General features: G+C 48.2%; 1 protein-coding gene across 7 annotated transcripts in view; it reads left to right on the top strand.

The window, feature by feature from the left end:
- The window catches only part of CYSTM1 (cysteine rich transmembrane module containing 1), a 78,271-nt gene that overhangs the window by 48,810 nt on the left and 15,779 nt on the right, over positions 1-13,682 (top strand). For 6 of the 7 annotated variants that reach the window (XM_058734776.1, XM_058734801.1, XM_058734792.1 and 3 more), the window contains exon 3: positions 11,474-11,657. The exons of the other annotated variant lie outside the window; for it this stretch is intronic. In XM_058734776.1, coding sequence (XP_058590759.1) covers positions 11,474-11,586 — 113 coding nt within the window. In that variant the 3' untranslated portion in view covers positions 11,587-11,657. Of the gene's footprint in view, positions 1-11,473; positions 11,658-13,682 lie in introns of those variants that run through there. 7 annotated transcript variants of the gene reach the window in all.

Raw genomic sequence — 13,682 nt, 5'->3', positions numbered from 1 at the left:
GAGAGAGTACAAGATTGTATTTGAGTTCTTAATAGGTAAAAATGGATTTTTGCTTTTGGGTAGGATGTGTATCATGCGTAGTTTATGAAGGGTCAGTACCCCCAACACCCCCCCCCCCCAAAAAAAAGCCCTGTCTGAGTACCCTTGGGCAGCCACAGGTAACTATGAGTTCCTCAAGGCTATGGTCAGGATGCCCTGGGCGTGTACATCTGAAGTAAAGGCTCTCCAGAGGCCTCTCAGGAGAAGGTGTCTTCCATGGGGCCCGTTCTCCCTAGCCTAACCAGCCTCTGGACCCTGAGCTCCCTTGACTCGCTTGACTCCCAAGGTCTCCCCCTGGTCAGCTCAGTCCCCTGTGGGATAAAGTGCTGGTTCCCATACCAGAGACTGCTCTCTCAGCCACTGCAAGAAAGTTTGGGCTGAATGAGGTCTCTTGAAGGGTTTGAGCTGATAGAAGAGGGAGTGACCCCCTTCCTTTAGAGCTTAAAACTGATAGGATCTTCATACTTTTTCTTAGTCCTGCTTTGCTGTTGCTTCAGAGAATAGCTAAGCCCAAACCTGCAGCTTGCTTGCAAGACAGGCTGGAAACGGTTTTTCCAGCCAAGGTATAATGTGTAAGGCAAATTGTTGGTTCATTTGTTCATTCATTCATTGGTTTGTTCCATATCTCCTATATGCCAGGACTCCTGAGTGCCTTGGGCTAGGCTAGGAAAATAGAGCTGCAAGTGACATTGGGAGTCTTCAGTAGTTTTTTTTTTTAATTTTATTAAAAAAAATTTTTTTTAACATTTGTTTATTTTTGAGCGAAAGAGAGCATGAGTGGGAAAGGGGCAGAGAGAGAGGGAGACACAGAACTGGAAGCAGGCTCCAGGCTCTGAGCTTTCAGCACAGAGCCTGACACGGGACTCAAACTCACAAGCGGTAAGATCATGACTTGAGCCCAAGTCAGGTGCCTAACTGAGCCACCCGGGCACCCCTAGGGAGTCTTCAGTATTTTTATCCAGGTGGAATCAGGAGCTAAGGGTCACCAGGGTTCCTCCTGGAGGTTGAAAAAGAATACCTGGCCACTCCCCTGGTCAGGCATGGGAGAAGGCAGGTAGTGGTAGAGGGTTCTGGGTGGTCACCAGCTCCATCCTGCCGACAAGGGCAAGGATGGGTAAGTACCAAGGCCGTGTGCTTGCGAACATCATTAGGAGACACCGCCCCCGCCTTTCTCAGTTATTGCCCAGCAGCCTGGTGTCCACAAGCAGTTGGGCTTGGGCAGTACCAGCGGGAAATAGATGCTTCTTTTACCCCATTTCTGAGTCCTGTGTTTATTCTTCAGAAAGATCTTGGTTGCTCCTATAAAGTGGAAACTGACTGTAGGATCTCCCTACCAGCTTTACACTGGGCCCATGTTGCTGCCAGGTGCTCAGCAATTAGGGAGCCCTGCCTTCCAACCTTCAGGTCTCTTGTCTTGGGAGGAATAATAGCAGCTAGCATATACTGAGTACCTGCTGTACACTAGGCCCTGGCCTATGTGGATTAATTCATTAAGTTGCTGAAGAACACAGTGAAGGAATAGGTACTGTCATTATCCCCATTTTGTAGACGAGGAGCCTGAGCTCAGGAGAGGTGATCACGCCCTCCAGGTGGCACCCAGAGTGGACCCCCGGATATCCAACTGTAAGGCCCCCTCCCCTCCTCTCTCCAGTGTTCCTTGGCGAGGTGCTAGGCCCAGGAGCAGTCACTTGGGTCTGCTTGTGCTGTGACCTGAGGAGGGGTCCTCCTGCCAGTGATGATTGTACTGGCTTGAGTGTGCTGGACCTCCAGAGTTTGCTGAGAAGCCTCCTCTTCTCCACACTGGTGGTGCTGTAAATAAGCACACTGCTTTGGGCCGCTGAACTCTGTTCGGTGGATGGGGAGTGGTCAGATGCCTTCTGTCATTCCTGACACATTGGCGGCTCCCTGCATGGCCACTCTGCCTCCAAGGCTAAGCCCACTTATTTTACCACTTTAGGGTTTTCCTAGCAAGGATTAGCATATCTCTCATGGTTTCAGTGGAGAGGTAGTTGGTCATGATGTTGGAGACTTTTTTCTATCAGGCTTCTTTGGACAAGCAAGCTAGAACTCATCAGATGACCACAGAAGGAAGCTGTTTCCCTAAACCCCAGACCTGTCTCCAGCCTGGCAGGGTTCTAGTCACAGCCCTACAGACAAGGAAGGCCACACCTCTATCTCCCTTTCTCTGGCCTCACATTCACCACAGTGGGTGATGACCTTTTGTCATTGCCTTTTGGGTTGACGTTGCTGTGTGGTGGGGTTACAGAACAGCAGAGATTGTTGTGGATGACTTAGTGGGGGCCAGGCACCCCATACAGTTCTTTCTTGATCTACAGGGATGACCATTATTGCTCTGAAATGGTGGGCAGGGAGTTGGGGAGGCAGGACAGTCCTTATAAAGTGAGGCCTGCCTTGAATCACCTCACCATGTTCATTGAGAATGGTCATCGGTTCTCTCCCTGACCTGAGAACTCACCTTGTTCTCACCAGGGCCTGAAACTGAGGTGCAGTCAGCTGAAAACACAAGTCTTTTACTATTGCAAAATTAATCCAGACAGTGGAGGGAAGAAACAACCTGGGGTGTTTTGCATAAATATATCTGCTAGAACTGTTAATCAGTAACACAGGAATCTGGTGCATGTAGAAGCCAGTTATGGTCTGTATACCTAAGATAAAAACACACTTTGTGTTCAGTAAAAACGATATGGCAGTGTTTACCTTGTTACAAAATGCAGCAAGTCCTATTTGAATGAAACTCCTGAGGCCGTCATTCAGTGTGAGTCAGACAGGCATTGCTGATAACAGAGAAACCTGTGCCTGTCTGTGCCTGGACACTAATTGGTAGAACCCAGCAGCTACCTCCTTGGCCATCTCTGCCCTTTTGGACAAGTTCCAAAGAGCCAGCTCCCCTTAGTATACTACCTCTCCAATTTTTTCTGTAACCCAGTGCCTGAAAACCTGGAAAATAATACTTTTCCTGATTTCTCTTTAGCTTTCAAAGTCATAACAGTCATTGTCATATTCAAGAGCCAGGGACATGGGGAGTTTCTGTTTTCTGATCTCTCTCTCCTTGCTTTGTTTCTGCAATTCCCTAGTTCCAGGCATCTTTCCAGCTTCTTAGCAGGGTATGAAATGGCAGATCGTGCATTAACCACCTTGTCTGCCATCTTTTGGGGGCAAGGAGAGTCGGGCTGTGATGACTCAGTCAGAAGCCGGGTCCAAACTAAAGTGACGCCCACTTCTTGATGAGACACTCAGTAGCCATCGTTTCTTTAAATTTTCTTGCATTAGTGGAAGAGAAAGAGACATGACGACGGGGCACTAATAAGATGGACATGCCTTTCCGTGTAGCTCATTGAAAGGATATGTCCTGATTCCAAATGCCAGTTGTGTTTATTATTGGTCCCACCCAGTGTGGCATGTCCCTGTGTGGCTCCTAGATGGGTCTCTGGCTCTTCTTTCCAAGTGGTCTGTGAGCTCCCGGAGTCGGGTACGGTGTCTTTTGTTCCTGGACTCCCCTGCAGGGCTGTGTCAGAAAAATGAGAGGCAGGCTACACGAGGTGGGAGGGAGACTGAGCAGTGTCTGCCACATCCTCTGGTGGTGCCGCACAATTGGAGCTGTCTGCGGGAGTGTTGAGGGAGGAAGGCGGGTGGACATATGGCAGGCAGAGCGGACTTGGGTTTTCTATGAGCACGATGTGCCTCTTGCTGGCCAGGTCCAGGCTGGCCCCGGAGGGCCCAGGGTTGGTGGGCACTACCCAACCGCGGGAAACTGGTGTGGGAGTAAGTGCTACTGAACCGCTCGCGTTTGGAGTTCTGCCTGCTGAGAAGCTCAGCCTTGGTGTCTCCTTCCCAGGGCGGCGAGGTGCCTGGAGTCCTCATGAGTAAGCAAAGCATTAAAGAATGTAGAGGTGGGGCGCCTGGGTGGCGCAGTCGGTTAAGCGTCCGACTTCAGCCAGGTCACGATCTCGCGGTCCGTGAGTTCGAGCCCCGCGTCAGGCTCTGGGCTGATGGCTCAGAGCCTTGAGCCTGTTTCCGATTCTGTGTCTCCCTCTCTCTCTGCCCCTCCCCCGCTCATGCTCTGTCTCTCTCTGTCCCAAAAATAAATAAAAAACGTTGAAAAAAAAATTTAAAAAAAAAAAAAAAGAATGTAGAGGTTTGGGGAGTGCCTGGTGGCTCAGTCAGTTGGGCATCCAGTGCTTGATTTCAGCTCAGGTCATGATCTCGTGGTTTGTGGGTTCGAGCCCTGTGTTAGGCTTGTGCCGGCAGTGCGGAGCCTTCTTGGGATTCTCTCTTTGCCCCTCCCCTGACTGCGTGCACGTTCTCTCTCTCTCAAAATAAATAAACATTAAAAAAAATTTTTCTTTAAGAATGTAGGGGTTTTTGTATATGGTGAAATACTCAGAACATAAAATGTATCGTTTTAACCATTTTTAAATATACAGTTCATTGGCCTTAAATACAGTCGTATTGTACAGCCATCACCACCATCCATCTCCAAAACTTACTTCATCTTCTTGAAAACTTACTCTATACCTGTTGGACAATAAGCCCGTCTCCAGCCACTCCTAATCACCATTCTACTCTCTGCCTTAGAAGTCGGTCCATTTTAGGTATCTCTTGTAAGTGGAGTCATACAGTATTTGTCCTTTTGTGATTGCCATATATGTGTTAGCATCATGTCCTCAAGGTTAGTCATAGCATGTGTTAGAATTTCCTTTTTTTAAGGCTGAATACTATTCCTCATATGTATTAACCATGTTTTGTTTATCCATTTCTCCGTCAGTGGACACTTGGATGCTTCCATTTCTGGCTTTTGTGAATATGCTGCTTATAAACACGGGTGCATAAATACCTGTTCGAGTTCATGCTTTCAGTTCTTATGGGTCACAGTTTTAAAGCACAAGCAGCAAGATGTCTTTGAAGGTCATTTTCTGATAAATTGCCCTTCTCCACTGAGGGCTAGGCTTACAGACCAAAAGTTAGCTTTACTCACCATCTAATTTTAGACTCCAACTTAAGCACTACTTGTAACATCAAGCTTCATTTTGATATTTGATAGGCTTCTGCGCATTACAACTCCAACTTAGTTGGCCACTTCTTTGTGATTGTGGGGGCACCCTTGTCACTTGCTGGTAGACGTTGGTAGTGTCCTTATTAGAGCTGGCTTGCTCTAGGGGTGCATGCTCTTTCTGACTTTGCCCCTCCTGACCCAAGTTGGGCTGGCCTTTTGACCTTGTCTCTGATCTGGCTCCATTTGGGGACCTGAAACCCTGAGCCCACTGATAACTGAGGCTGTTGAGACCATTTTTCTTCCACCCATGGCAGCTTTGTGAGGCACAGTATTCTCTCCCATCTCTGCTGGTTCTTGTAATTTGTCTTTATTTCATCCAGTTCTTATACAGCATTTAACATTATTAGAATTATATGTAAATTTTTTTCATGGGGGAGTACAATATTTTTCTACATACTTTGGCATTTGGGGTTGCCACAAGGACTGGTTTTCCCTGTACCAGTTTAAACCTAGTCCAACAGCCCTTGGCAACTGGTGAGGTGTACACACCTGGGGGATAATGGGCTTTTGATGGATTCAGCGGTCCTGGCATGGGTCTCTACCTCTTGATGAGACTTCTTTAGGCCAGACTGCCAGATCAGTTCAGTTAGGAAGTAGAGATGGCTGGTTGTGAATTTTTTTCTTGATGGTTATATGGTTATTCTCTTTATTAATTTCTTAATAGAAATTCTCCATATCCACACTTGAGCCAACCACAGCTGTTTTGCATAGTTAAGGACGTTAAGAATCAGTGCCCCGGTAGACTTTGAGCCCATGACATGATAAAACCATGGGCCATGCAGCCCTTATAAAATGGGGCCATGACCCTGTCTCTGTGCACTGTAGCCATTTATCCTTGGCTGAGAGGCTTTTGCTGGTGCAGGTTAATGGAGACTGCATGCTCCTTGTTCCCATCCACCCTGCACTGGCCTTCATGCGTCTGGCCCAGCAGGAGAACGAGGAGAACATTCTCTGCTACTTTTCTGCTCTTAGGGCTGTTATCCTCTGCTCTGGCACATGGCTGCAGGGCCCAGGAGGGGGAGGATCAAGCCATATCTTGTTGTCAATGCATTTTCATCTCTTTGGGGCCTCGCTTACAGATAGCACTGTCAACCCTGCTTTTTTGCAGGTGAGGACACTGAGGTTATGAGAGGTGAAGGGGAGGGCCGAGTCAGAGCAAGCCGCCCTGGAGCCTAAATCAAGAAGGAAGGAAGGGAGTGTAGAGGAGTCTGGGCTGGGGATGAGTTGAGAGAAGGCATCAATACATGCTTAGTACTCCGGCCATTGTTTTAGTCTCCTGACAGTTGCTTTATTTGGCTTTGCTTTAGATGCTGGAGGATGAAGGGACAAGTTTGCCAGAGAGCAGATCAGATGCTTCTCAGAGGATCAGAAAGATGTGGGTGGGGCGTGGAAGAAGAGGCTTTCACACGGTAACCCAACCTCAAGTTAGGTCTCCGTCCTAAACCCTGGGAGGGGCCTGGTAATGAATCAGGCAGCTATTCCTGGAGCTGACGTGGAGGAAAGGGGATGCTCCTCTGCTCCGGGGCAGGCGAGCCATTCCTCGGGCAGGGACAGAGAAGGAAGAGCTGGTTCAAGGAGCGCACAGACAGATCCTGGAGGTGGGCTGCTGTCTGCATTCACAGATGTCACTGTGTGTACAGCCTGAGGGCTGGAGGTGCCTGTGAAACCCACAGTGGGTTTCACTGCTGGAATGGGTGGCCGCAGAGCCCAGTGTGCCCAGGACTCCCGTCGGGGGGGTGGGTTGTCACTAGGCATGAGCCTGACAGAGTACAAGTGTCTCTGGCCCTTGGATTACAGGCCCTGTGCTGTTGTCCTGTTTGTTCCCATGCTGGCCAGGTCCTTCTGTCCCAGACTTGGGATCCCAGCTCCCTGTCCCCTGCTCTTGGAAGCTGCTCTGTTCTGGGCCCTGCCGGAGTTTCCCAAGGTCATACTTGCCAAAGATGTGACCATGTCCCCCTGATCCTGAGCTCTGATGCCTTGTGTTTGAGGCAAAAAGAAAAGTGTGTGTGGGGGGGGTTGGGGGGGTGGGGGGGAGGTGTATGTATGTACATGAATTGGGGTCAGGGCAGGGCCTTGTGCTCCTGGCATTTCCCCCTCCAACATTTTATGTTCTCCCACCATGGGTCTGCTAGAAGTGGGGCCTGGCTCTGTTCATTCACCCCCTTCCCTCAGAGTGGCTTTGGGCACGTGCCTGCCTGGGGCTGGACCTGTCCTGTCCTCCAGACAGTGAAGAGCCAGCTGGCCTTAGGGTCCTTTGCTCCCAGAACAGCCTGTGACTCTGCTCCCTGGCCTCTGTTTTCTTTCTGATGCTTCTCCCCAGAGTCAGGTGTGAGCCCCCTTCTCTCTGCCTATGCGGACCTGTCTGAAAGAGGCCCACTAAGTCAGGGGAGGGGTCTGCCTGCAGGGTCATGGTCACTTGAATAATAGTGATAATATCAGGGAACATTGATCGAAAGCTTTACAATGTGGTAGGCAATGTGCTAAGTATTTTATAATGTGCCTGGTCTCCTGATTTTCTCAACAATCGGTGGGGTGTAGATTATCAATGTAGTCCTATTTTACAGCAGAGGAAACTGAGGCTAAGAGAAGTGGTCACCTGCCCAAGGTTATGTGGCCAATGTGTAGATGAGCCTAGTTTAAATCCAATTGGATAATGTCATATGAAAATCTTTGTTCTAAAATCCTAATTGTGGTGCCTAATACTAAATTGGAACAGGGTGTCTTTGGGAATTGTGACCAGAATTGGAGAGACAGTGTCAGGTGGGAAGGGTTCCTTCTCTGCTACTCTCTGAACTTCCCATGTCTGGAATCTGAGAACCCTGCTGCCTTATACACACATACTCACTCTCACTCTCAATCTGTCTCACTCTTCTGCTGAACCTCAGGTTCAGGTTCCTGGGAAGAGATGTTGGAACAGCTGAGGCCAGCTGTAAGAGAGGAGGCTGGGGAGACAGGGACAGAACTTTTCTGATAACACAGCTAGTGCCCTCTGCAGGCTGTGTTTTGGGTGTTGGAGGGTGGGGCATAGAGTAAATCGAGCTCCTGCATGGCCTGGTCTGTGCTGGGCAGTCTGTCCACGGGACAGGTGGTACTGCTTGCCCACCGCGGCAGTGAGCGTTGCAGGAGGTTCAGGGCACCTCTCTCTGCTCTGTGTGTACAACCTTAAGTGGGCTCCTGCCTCCTCACCGCAGAGCTGTCCTGTCCCAGCTTTCCAGGGACCACAGTTCTGTACCCACCCAAATACAGGCCTTGGTGCTTGAAGCCCAGAGGAAATTCACCACGTAGAATTAACACTTCTCTTTGGATTATCAGTCATTCAAGTACTACCCTTTACACTGTGCATGTGCCTAGAGGTGGCTTCCCCACAGTCAGAGAGGAAGCACTGGCCCCACCTCTCACACAGTATTCAAAGGTCTCCTGAAAGGGGCTGTGATACGTGAGGCCGGTTGAGTCTGCAAAAGCAAGGCAAGGTACCTGAGGCCCTCAACAGGCTAGGTAGCAGGGCTGCTGAACAAGGGCAGATACACACCCCTGGGGTCCATGCAGTCTGACTGTGAACAGTCCAGATAGCCAAGGAGAAAGTGCTATAGGAAGGAGGAACCTTGCTCCTTGAGCAAAGGAGCGACATGCTGGGCAGGTATGTGCAGAACAGTGGGTGTGTGCTGCGTGAGAGGAGAGTCAGGAAATAGACATGTGAATGCTACCTTCTAGCTGATTTTGGACAGACCACGTAGACTTCTCTTGAGCAGTTCCCTCCTCTGTAAAATGGGACCACAGTGTGTTCTTCACGTGGGGATACTCAGGGCTCTACAGACTTCAGTCTGATGACAAAGACAGGAATGATGAGGGTGGAATCTAGGAGCAGTGGACTGGTACCTTGGCTGAGGTGGCGTCCATCCCATGTCCCAACAATCTGGGGTGTTATAAGGCCCCAAAGGCAGAGCAGAAGAGTGGAGGGGATGTTTCCAGGAAAGGGAAGATGAACGAGCCCAGTGACCTTGTTGCCAGTGTCAAAAGAGGGCCAAGGGGTGAGGTGGGCACTATTTTCAGGGTCAGATAGGTAGGCACTGAAGTTTCTGACAGGTATACTGCTGAGGTGTGACAGATAGGGGTGTGGTGGGTGGAGGGGCTCTGCTGAGGAAGCCAGAAGAGAAAGAGCATGATGTTCACCTCCAGGAGTGAGCAAAGAGCGGAGCCGTGGGGGTTGTCAAGGGACCTGAAGACGCCCCTTGGAACATCATGGAGTCTTCTGGGGTGTACATAGGGACTGGCTGTCCCTTCTCCCTTGGTGCCCTCTTTCTCTAGGCCTGGGCTCAGGTGGGCTCCTGACACCTGCCCAAACCTAAACCCAAACTCAACATGGAGGAACAGAAGAGGCTGGGGTTTGGTGATTTCTGAAATGCCACCAGCTGGTGATGGTGGAGAGGGAGGAACCTTGGCAGTGGCCTGTTTCTGATGCACGGGGCTCAGCCTTAGGAACTGTACCAGTTTCAGGGGTGCTCTCTGGTCTCCGAGCTCCTTGGAGGGAGTGGGGAGCAGTGATTTGAATATGCTGCTCACTGGGTTTGCCCTGAGAGAGTCAGCAAGGCCTGAGAGGAGTCAGAATTGCAACGAAGACATCACTGATAGGGAGGGCTATGGGTCACAGGAGCAAAGTCAGGTTATGAGAGGAGCAAAAATAACTGGGAGCACACGTTAGGTGGAGTTTGGCCAGGGTTGGGGTGAGGGTGGCACTAAGTAACAGTGACACGGGGAAGACAGTCTGGGACTAGGGTGGGTGCCACCAAGGAGCCAGGGTGGTCAATACCCACTGCCCCCAGACACTTGTGGTAGAGGCTAGTAGGGGTCCAAGGTGTGCTGAAAATGGACAGGTCCTCCCTCCTGCCAATAGGACTCGGCAGTGACAGTCCAGAAGCAAGCTTTGAGTGTGGCTTTGGAATCAAAGATTCACTTTCCTGGATTAAGGAAAATGTAAAATGCAGATGTAAAATCCTCTACCCCTTGCCACATCCTGACCTTTAAGTTTCTTGTATCCTTTTGGAAACTTATTTGTGTATATGTGTGCATCCTTTTCTTCGTACAGATCAAATAAGGCATGCCATGTACCTTGCTTCATTTGTTGGCAACATGGAAGAACTACCTAGTTCTTTTTAATTTTATTTTTTTAATGTTTATTCATTTTTGAGAGACACAGTGGGAGCGGGGGAGAGGCAGAGAGAGGAGACAGAATCCGAAGCAGGCTCCAGACTCTGAGCGGTCAACATGGAGCCCGACACGGGGCTTGAACTCAAGAGCTGTGAAATCATGACCTGAGGGGAAGTCGGACGCTCAACTGATTGAGCCACCCAGGCACCCCTACCTAGTTCTTTTTAAAGACTGTTTAGTTTTCTGTCTTACAGTATGTGTTGATTTAGCTAATCAGTGTCCCATTGATACAAAGGTCATTGTTAATTTGGGGTTTTGATATAGCAGACACACTATACCCATATCTGAACATTGGGACATTATTTCTGTAGGAAAAACCCTCAGTGTGGATTTTATGAGTCAGAACTATATGCACTGCCCCCTATCTCTTTAAAAGGGGTTCTGCCGGGGTGCCTGGGTGGCTCAGGGGCACCTGGGTGGCTCAGTCCGTTAAGCGGCCGACTTCGGCTCAGGTCATGATCTCGCGGTCCTTGAGTTCGAGCCCCGCGACAGGCTCTGTGCTGACAGCTCAGAGCGTGGAATCTGTTTTAGATTCTATGTCTCCCTCTCTCTCTCTCTCTGACCCTCCCCCGTTCATGCTCTGTCTCTCTCTGTCTCAAAAATAAATAAACGTTAAGAAAATTTTTTTTAAATAAATAAATAAATAAATAAATAAATAAAATAGGTTCTGCCAGTTCACACTTGCTGATAGTGTTTGAGAATTAGAAATGATGCTGGTGACACAGAATTAGAAACGATGCTGGAGCCGTTGTGAGGATTAAAGGAGATAATGCATAAAGCTTTCAGCCAGTGCCTGCCACACCAGGCTGAGAACAGGGCTTACTGCAAACTGGACCACTTTGGACAAGCCTCAAGTTAGGTGCTGGGTTGGGTTTCATTGTCAGCTTGGGGCAGGGGAGGCGTCAGGACACAGTGGTCTGACAGCTGCTGAGCCGTCCCCTTCGTTCACACGTTTAAGAAATGTTTAGTGAATGCCTGACGTGTGCCAGACACTGGAGCAGAGATGGAGCCGGGAAGCAGACAGGCATGGCTCTGACCCTCTGGAGAGGGTGGGAGTCTCCGTGGCTTGTGCTAAATACTACCTGCATAGGACGCTGCTACTCGCAGTCCCCTCTGACTAGGTCTTTCTCTCCCCTGCCCCTGCCTTGCCCCCAGTGTACGTGGTGGAACGGGAAAGGAAGATGGACGTGGACACCGGGTGTCAGGCAGCCCTGGCCGCGTGTTGGACTGCTCTGTGCTGCTGCTGCCTCCTGGACAACTTGAATTGAGCAGTTGGGACGCAAGTGCTCCCTCCAGGCCCACTGCCTTGTTACTGGAATAAACAATTAGCGCTGCACCACTTCCATTTTTTCTTTCTTTTAAAAGTACCTAACCTACAGTCTTACATTTTAGCACCTATGACAGGTGTGAAGTGGCATCTTACTGTCTTTTTAACATAGTTACTCAGTAGTTCTATTCACTGTGCAATGCTCACCACAATAAGTACAGTCACCAGATGTCACTGTATAACATTAATATGCTGTCACTGACTGTATTCCCTATGCTGTATTTTTCATCTCTGCCACTAACTTATAACTGGAAGTTTGTACCTCTTAATCCCTTTATCTCTTTCACCCATCCTCCCCACCCACCTCCCCTCCTGCAACCAGCGGTTCTCTCTCTAAGACTGTTTATTTAATTCTACATGCAAGTTGAAATCATCTGGTATTTGTCTTTATCTGACTTATTTCACTTATCGTAATACTGAGTCCATCCATGTTGTCACAAATAACAAGACCTCGTTCTTTTTCATGGCTCAGTAATGCTCCACTGTGTGTGTGTACGTGAGTACACGTGTCTCTCGGGGGGGGGGGGTGTTTTTACATGTGCCACATCATCTTTATCCATTCATCTACGGATGGGCACTTGGACTGCTCCCATGTCTTGATTACCGCAAATAATGCCACAATAAACATAGTTCAATTAGTGTTTTTGTTTTCTTTGGGTAAGTACGCAGTGGGAGAAGTACTGGGTCATATGGTAATTCTGTTGTTAATTTTTTAAAGACCTCCATACTGTTTTTCACGGTGGCTGCACCAGTTTGCATTTCCACCAGCAATGCACAAGAGTTGCATTTTCTTTGTTTTAAAGATTTTTAAGCATTCTCCACACCCATTGTGGAGCTCAAACTCACAGCCCTGAGATCAAGAGTCTCTCAACTCCACTGAGCCAGCCAAGAACCCCAAGCGTTCGGTTTCCTTCACATCTTTGCCAGTGCTTGTTGTTTCTTGTTTTGGGGGATGATCACTATATTGACAGGTATAAAGTGATACGTCATTGTGGTTTTCATTTGTATTTGCCTGATAATTAGTGATGTTGAGCATCTTCTTATCTGTCCATTGGCCATCTGTACATCTTCTTTGGACAAATGTCTATTTAGGTCCTCTGCCCATTTTTAATAGAGTTAATTATTTTTTGGGTGTTGAGTTGTATGGGTTCTTTGTAGCTTTTTGGTGTTAACCCCTTTTGGGATATGTCACTTGCGAATATCTTCTCCCATTCAGTAGGCTGCTTTGCCATTTGGTTGATGATTTCCTTTGCTGTGCAAAAGCATTTTCTTTTAATGTGATCCCAGTAGTTTAATTTTGCTTTTGTTTCTCTTGCCTCAGGAGAAATATCCAGAAAAATGTTGTTAAGGCTGATGCCAAAGATTACTGCCTGTGTTTTCTTGTAGTTTATGGCTTTAGGTTTTTAATCCATTTTGAGTTTATTCTTGTGTATGGTGTAAGAAAGTGATCGGTTTCATTCTTCTGCATGTAGCTGTCCAATGTTCCCAGCACCATTTATCAAAGAGAATGTCTTTTCTCCATTGTGTATTCTTGCCTCCTTTGTCATAAATTAATTGACCATATAAGCGTGGGTTTTTCTAGGTTCTCTATTCTGCCCCACTAATCTCTGTGTCTAATTTATATGCTAATACCATATAGCTTTTTAAAAACTGAAATATAGTTAAAACACAGTCTCAGGTGTACAGTGGTGATTTTAGAAGTATATACATTATGTTTTGCTCACCACAAGTGTAGCTACCAACTGTCCCCATACAACAGTGTTACAATGCCATTGACCATATTCTCTCTGCTGTGCCTTTCATCCCGTAACTTATTTCATAATTAGAAGCCTGTATCTCCCACAACCCTTCACCCATTTGCCCATCCCTCATTTCCTCACTCACTCTGGCAGCAGTTTGTTCCCCTGTATTTATGGATTTGTTCTTAATTTATGTTTTGTGTTTTAGACTCCACATATAAGTGAAGTCATATGGTATCATCTATCTCCATCTGACTTATTTCACTTAGCAGAGTACCCTCTAGGTCCATCCATGTTG

The sequence above is a fragment of the Neofelis nebulosa genome, chromosome 1, assembly GCF_028018385.1.
Source record: "Neofelis nebulosa isolate mNeoNeb1 chromosome 1, mNeoNeb1.pri, whole genome shotgun sequence".
NCBI lineage: Eukaryota > Metazoa > Chordata > Mammalia > Carnivora > Felidae > Neofelis > Neofelis nebulosa.
This window is presented reverse-complemented; position numbering and strand designations above follow the sequence as displayed.